This window comes from Alosa alosa, chromosome 15 (assembly GCF_017589495.1).
Source record: "Alosa alosa isolate M-15738 ecotype Scorff River chromosome 15, AALO_Geno_1.1, whole genome shotgun sequence".
NCBI classification, from domain to species: Eukaryota; Metazoa; Chordata; class Actinopteri; order Clupeiformes; family Clupeidae; genus Alosa; species Alosa alosa.
In genome coordinates this window covers 31,347,963-31,355,462 of record NC_063203.1, presented here as the reverse complement: position 1 = coordinate 31,355,462, position 7,500 = coordinate 31,347,963, and the positions used below count along the sequence as shown (strand labels likewise).

The 7,500-nt window shown below is 40.9% G+C and overlaps 1 protein-coding gene across 1 annotated transcript in view; it reads left to right on the top strand.

Moving 5' to 3' along the window:
• LOC125307952 (arf-GAP with Rho-GAP domain, ANK repeat and PH domain-containing protein 1-like) overlaps positions 1-7,500 on the top strand; it is a 92,597-nt gene that overhangs the window by 64,274 nt on the left and 20,823 nt on the right. The window contains 3 exon segments of the mRNA XM_048264083.1: positions 2,006-2,218; positions 4,675-4,780; positions 6,129-6,276. Of these exon segments, the coding sequence (XP_048120040.1) occupies positions 2,006-2,218; positions 4,675-4,780; positions 6,129-6,276 (467 nt within the window).

The window sequence follows — 7,500 nt, the reverse complement described above, 5'->3', positions numbered from 1 at the left end:
ACACACACACACACACACACAGCAGCTCCCTGAGTCGTACATCCCTGTCATAGTGGAGCACTGCATCACCGACACCACTCAGTGTGGTGAGTACACACGCACAACTATTACACACGCACGCACACACACATACCATCAGAGTGCTGCAGAATGGGCCTTCCCAACGTTCGCTGGTCTGCTAATTCTCAATAACAGACCGTTGCTAAGTATAACAGACCGCTGTCAAGGAAAATGGGCTTTGTGCTTCTATTTCACGTCTTTAATATTACTGCATTACTGTGAAAATAAGTCCCTTCAGGGCGGATAATATAATAATATAAATAAATATAATATTATATATAACATATAATCACTAAACCAATTACCATTTTTAATATATAACACATAATCACTAAACCAAAAAGTTAAAGACCGTAAATAAAAACAGTTGAAAGCTTGAGAAATGATGTCAACCACAGCAGCAGGTCTAATCTTATCTTATCTTAGGAGTGTGATTTAGGAGTGCTCATAAGATAACAAGCTTTGGGAATACGGGAACTGATCTACATTTTATACACACACACACACACACACACACACACACAAACACACACACACACACATGCACACACACACACACACACACACACACACACACACCACATGCAGGCACGTGTACAGCAGCACATAGAGTGATATCCCTCTGTAATTCTCACTGATAAGACTTTTTGGGAAGTTGACCTCAAAGAGTACACACACACACACACACACACACACACAGCAAACACACTATAAACACTGTGTGTGTGTTTGTGTGTCCATGTCTAGTCGGTTATTGATCCATAGCCATATGTATGTGTGTGCATGCCGTGGCTGTTGATTGATATTGTGTGTGTGTGTGTGTGTGTGTGTGTGTGTGTGTGTGTGTGTGTGTGTGTGTGTGTGTGTTCATGTCTAGTCGGTTATTGATCCATAGATGTGTGTGTGTGTGTGTGTGTGTGTGTGGGCGGGTATGTGTCTAGTATGGGTGTAAATCTCTCATGTAAAAGACGATACGATTCACATCTAGATACATGGGCACGATTCGATACAAGAAAAGATACATGTTCATAAAAAAACGATTCAGTACGATTTGATGCGATGCGATTCGATGCAATTCAATGCATTTGAAGAATGGAAAGCATTCTGAAAGATTTTTCATCATTTGCTTAAGGTGCACATTGATTTTATATTATCAATTATCATAGTCATGTCACTAAGGCAAAAACAAATGTGTGAATATGATTATCTAAACTGAGGTTTGTATCATATACTGTATTGAAATGAAAAAAGAATAGTCTACATTTCAGTCAAACACAGCAGCCAAATACAACATAAAAATACATTTTTATAGATTTTATAGAGTTATATCTGATTGTTTTCAAGGAGCTGTAGCCTTGTTGAAGTAAGACAATACCGAAATAAAATAAAACAGTGCTTAAGACAATCTTGGCCTTTTAGCCTACAAGAATAAAATAGGCCTACATATCAATGAGCTGTTCCAAGTCTGAGTGAATATGAACAAAATAATAATAATTTGTGTTCGTTTTAGCAGCAAGGGCCAAATTATTCTTTAACATTAAGGAAATCCCTTCATCAAGCATAAGGCTACTCTATAGACTATCGTTGCCGTTTAGGAATGCTATAGTAAGTGTTTAATTTTGCGCTGGATTTTGAAAAACAAAAGAGTAAAAACTGTCAAACAAACAACCGAGTGCGAGTTGTCACGTACTGTACTTAAGTTGCAGTAGATGTATGGGTAATGAAGTCCTTTGACAACTTTGGACAATGAAGCCGTTGCGTGTATGTGTGTGTAGCCGTATCTTACACGTTAAAAACGGATACCGATACGTATTGGTTAATCTTTACACCCCTAGTGTCTAGAGATTTTAATGTCTGTGTCTATCAAAGTCTGAGAGTTGGAACATATGTCATATATGTAAACTGCAGAAACTGTATCTGTGTGTGTGTGTGTGTGTGTGAGTAGGCCTGACCTCTGAGGGGATCTACCGTAAGAGCGGGGTGAACAGCCGCGTGGCGTCTCTGCTGGAGTCGTTCCGGCAGGACGCCAGGAGTGTGTGGCTCAAGGAGGGCGAGCAGCAGCTGGACGACGTGGCCAACGTGCTCAAGCGCTTCTTCAGAGACCTCAACGATGGACTGTTCACCACACACACCTCCCAGCACTGGCTCAACACCACAGGTACACACACACACACACACACACACACACACAGGCGCTTCTTCACACATGCACACACACACACACACACACAAGCGCTTCTTCAGACATGCACATGCACACACGCGCACACACACACACACACACACACACACACACACAAGCGTTTCTTCACACATGCACACGCACACACACACATACATTCCACAGTTCCTGTCTCCTGACCTCGGCCCCTTTGAAAACTTGTGACATTAAAAATGAAGCAGAGCAGGAACTGTGACTGTGGAATGTAGTTTGATTATTCTGGGCAGAAATACCTGCTCATAGGTGCCAGAAGTTGGTTGACTATGCAACGCAGATTCAGTGATTTAAAGTGAGGTTAGTGAGGAGATTTTGAAAATAATTCCTCAGTTCATGTCAACTGTTTGAGGTTGAAGAGAAAATTGTCAGATTAATAGCCTATCCCTTTGCTTTGCTTCCTGAAGAAAATAATATGAATAAATAACATAAAATGAACATAGAGTATATTTTCATCTATTGACCCTGATAATGAGGTAATGTTTGTATAAGTATATATACTCTTTTGATCCCGTGAGGGAAATTTGGTCTCTGCATTTATCCCAATCCGTGAATTAGTGAAACACACTCGGCACACAGTGTACACACAGTGAGGTGAAGCACACACTAATCCCGGCGCAGTGAGCTGCCTGCAACAACAGCGGCGCTCGGGGAGCAGTGAGGGGTTAGGTGCCTTGCTCAAGGGCACTTCAGCCGTGCCTACTGGTCGGGTTTTTTTTCTTTCTTTTATGGTAGCGCTACAAACTTGTTTGAAACCAAACGTTGACAGACGTGGGAGGGAACTTTTCACCTTGCCAGCTTCGACCAATCACCGACTGAAAACGTGACGCTCTTGTGCTTCCTCTCACACACACACACACACACACACACACACACAGGGGCGAGAGGAGAAAGGCCACAAATAGACGATTGGGCTGTTGTAGTCGCTTCTGTTAACTTGTTTTTCACTTCCTGGTTCCTGTGCATGTTGTGTGTAGTAATGATCCTCTGTGGTGAAGTTTCGGTAACACTTGACTTGACGGGTGAGTTCATAACACATTCATAGCAACTGTCATAAACTGCACATAAAGCATTCATGACTTTCATGAGACATGACTCAACATTCATACCAAACCTTTCATGAATGTGGAAGACAGAATGACAAAATAAATTTAGTCAAAATAAAAGTCCAACATCATATTTGTGCAACCTGTATACCATTAATTTAATCTCTCCAGCCTTTGTAAATATTTCATGAATATCTTATGAAGTCTACATCGAATGTCACTTTACTATACAAGTTGTGAAGTATTCGTAATCACTGAGTTTAACACTGGGATGTAAACTAGCCTACAGTACATTCAGCTGAACCGTATTTGTGTAACCTGGAACGGTTGGACATTCCCAGTAGCAAAAGATGAAAAATTATCTACAAAGGTTACATCATAAACCAAATACATTTTTATGAAGCAAAAAATATTTGCTTGACCATGTTCTGTCTTTTTGTCACTGGAGTGGCCCATTGACTCAGATGTGACGTGATCAGGTAAGAGGTTTGGACCAAAAATGGCAATGCTGCTTTGCGACTTTGGACTTTTATTTTGACAAGTTCTCGTCGTTCTGTCTTCCACATTCATGAAAGGTTTGGTATGAATGTTGAGTCATGTCTCATGAAACAGTCATGAATGCTTTATGTGCAGTTTATGACAGCTGCTATGAATGTGTTATGAACTCACCCGTCAAGTCAAGTGTTACCGAAGTTTCTAATGTTGTGTGTAGTAATGATGCTTTGTCGTCATGTTTCTAATGTGTGTAGTAATGATGCTTTGCCGTGATGTTTCTAATGTGTGTAGTAATGATGCTTTTGCGTGATGTTTCTAATGTTGTGTGTAGTAATGATCTTTTATTCGTGATGTTTCTAATGTTGTGTGTAGTAATGATGCTTTGTCGGATGTTTCTAATGTGTGTAGTAACGATGCTTTGTCGTGATGTTTCTTTATGTGTAGTAATGATGCTTTTTGTCGCGGATGTTTCTAATGTTGTGTGTAGTAATGATGCTTTGTCGCGGATGTTTCTAATGTGTGTAGTAATGATGCTTTGTCGTGATGTGTGTAGTAATGATGCTTTGTCGTGATGTTTCTAATGTGTGTAGTAATGATGCTTTGTCGTGATGTTTCTAATGTTGTGTGTAGTAATGATGCTTTGTCGTGATGTTTCTAATGTGTGTAGTAATGATGCTTTGTCGTGATGTTTCTAATGTTGTGTGTAGTAATGATGCTTTGTCGTCATGTTTCTAATGTGTGTAGTAATGATGCTCTGTGGTGATGTTTCTAATGTGTGTAGTAATGATGCTCTGTGGTGATGTTTCTAATGTGTGTAGTAATGATTTCCCTCTCTCCCTCTCTCTGTGCCCCCCCCAGCTCTCTGTGATGATGTCAGTAAGATCTCTAAGTACCAGCAGCTCTTCAGCGGCCTCCCCAGAGTTAACAAAGCCACACTATGTGCTCTTGTCAATCACTTATACTGGTAACACACACACACACACACACACAGACACACACTACGTGCTCTTGTCAATCACTTATACTGGAAACACACACACACACACACACACACTACGTGCTCTTGTCAATCACTTATACTGGTAACACACACACACACACACACACACACACACACACACACACACACACACACACACACACACACACACACACCAGTCGTTGTGTTCCTTAAGCGTCTGTATATAAATTCATATAATCACAACACACTTAGAACATACTAAGGCTAACTGCTTAGAGTCCACAACGGGACCTAAGCATTTGTTAGCAGAGCCTATATACTGTACAGTTAGCCTCAAAATGTATTATTGTTATTATAGTAGATGGAATCCACTATCTTGAAATCTCCTGGCTTCTTCTTCGTATAACCTTTTGTTTTTACCTTTTCAATTAATACAGCTCTAACCACTTAACATACAGACATGTTGAAATAACCGTTGTGTAGGTCTGGAGTTGAGCAAGAGAGTTATCATTTCAGATTTTTTGAAAAGTTTATAGGGGATTAAAAATGTTAAAAAACGTATTTTTTTATGACATCACAAAGGGGGCTCATTTAGAAGGGTCGTAAAGTAATCAGGTGCGGGTCCACCTGCAATGTCAGCTTCTAAGCATACAATCCCTAAACTACACATCCTATAATTAATCGCCTTCGACCACACTGCTTTCAAGCATATCTCAATTCTCTTCAACAAAGCTTACGTTCTTGGTGTCTGCTTCGTCCAACAAACTAAGACGAAACGGACATTTTTCTACCACACCCAATGTAAGTTACAATTAATTTGTGTTTTTTATGCGAATGGAGTGTGTGAAGTCTGTTTAAAACGACTCGGCTAGTTAATCAAGCAAGCCAGCTGGCGTTACCCGTCATCGATTAGCAACAAACTCGTAGCTGCTATTGGTTAACAACATACTCATAGCTGCTAGGCTACGTCTAGAGAAGACATTAAGTTTAATTATAGCAATTTTTTTTTTTCAGGAATCTCCCCACCAACATTAAGCCAGCAGCTTTCCATCCACTATTGTAATTCCTCTGGAATTGCTTCCTAGTTATTATTATTATTATTATTATTATTATTATTATTATTATTATTATTATTATTATTAATATTAATATTATTGATATTTTCTTCTCTATTATTGAGTTAAATGTTCCAAATGTAAAGCACTTTGAGCTGCATTCTGTATATGAAAGGTGCTATACAAATAAAGCTTATTATTTGTGTGTGTGTGTGTGTGTGTGTGTGTGTGTGTGTGTCTGTCTGTCTGTCTCTGTGTGTGTGTGTCTGTTTGTCTGTCTCTGTGTGTGTGTGTAGTGTCCAGTGTTTTGCGGACAAGAACCAGATGAATCTGCATAACCTGGCCATTGTGTTTGGACCCACCCTCTTCCAGACAGACGGCAAGGACTACAACGCTGGACGCGTCATAGAAGACCTCATCCAGCATTACATCTCCATCTTTAGCGTGAGTGTGTGTGTGTGTCTGTTGATGCATGAATGTGTGAGTGTGTGTGAGTGTGTGTCATAGAAGACCTCATCCAGCATTACATCTCCATTTTTAGTCTGAGTGTGTGTGTGTGTGTGATGTGTCATAGAAGACCTCATCCAGCATTACATCTCCGTCTTTAGCGTGTGTGGGTGCATGAATATAAGTAGATATCTAGATAGATAGATAGATAGATAGATAGATAGATAGATAGATAGATAGATAGATACTTTATTGATCCCCAGGGGAAATTCAAGAAGGATAAGTATATATATTCTTTTGATCCCGTGAGGGGAAATTTGGTCTCTGCATTTATCCCAATCTGTGAATTAGTGAGCTGCCTGCATCAACAGCGGCGCCTGGTGAGCAGTGAGGGGTTAGGTGCCTTGCTCAAGGGCACTTCAGCCGGTCTTACTGGTCGGGGTTTGAACCGGCAAGTCCGAAGCCTAACCAGTAGGCCACGGCTGCCCCAATATATATATATATATATAAGTGTGTGTGTGTTTCTGTGATTATAGAAAGAAGAGAAGGGTTAAAGAGAAAGGATGTGTGCGTAAGTGTGCGTGTGTGCGTGTGTGCGGCGCGTCGCGTAATGCGTAGCGCGGTGTGTGTGATAGATGCGTGTGTGTGTGTGATGGCGTTGTGTGTGTGTGAGAGAGAGAGTGTTATATAAGGAATGCCATACATTCCTGGGGAAGACTGATTACAAAAACAAGCAGTTGTCATAGAAACATGAAGATGACAGGTCTGTGAGCTATAATGAGGGCTCAGAGAAGAAGACAAACACACACAGGCACGTACACTCACACATGCGGGCACTCATGCACACACACACACACACACACACACACACACACACAGGCACGTACACACTCACACATGCGGGCACTCATGCACACACACACACACATACATTACATTACATTACATTACATTACATTTAGCAGACACTTCTTGACCAAAGTGACTTACATATGTCAGCTATATTACAAGGGATCACATTGTCCCCGGAGCAACTTGGGGTTAAGTGCCTTGCTCAAGGGCACAACGGTGGAAGCAGGGAATTGAACCGACAACTTTCAGGCTACTGCACGCTAGCCTAGCTAGCACACACACACACACACACACACACACACACACACACACACACACACACACACACACACACAGATAAACACATACAGACACACACACACACACACA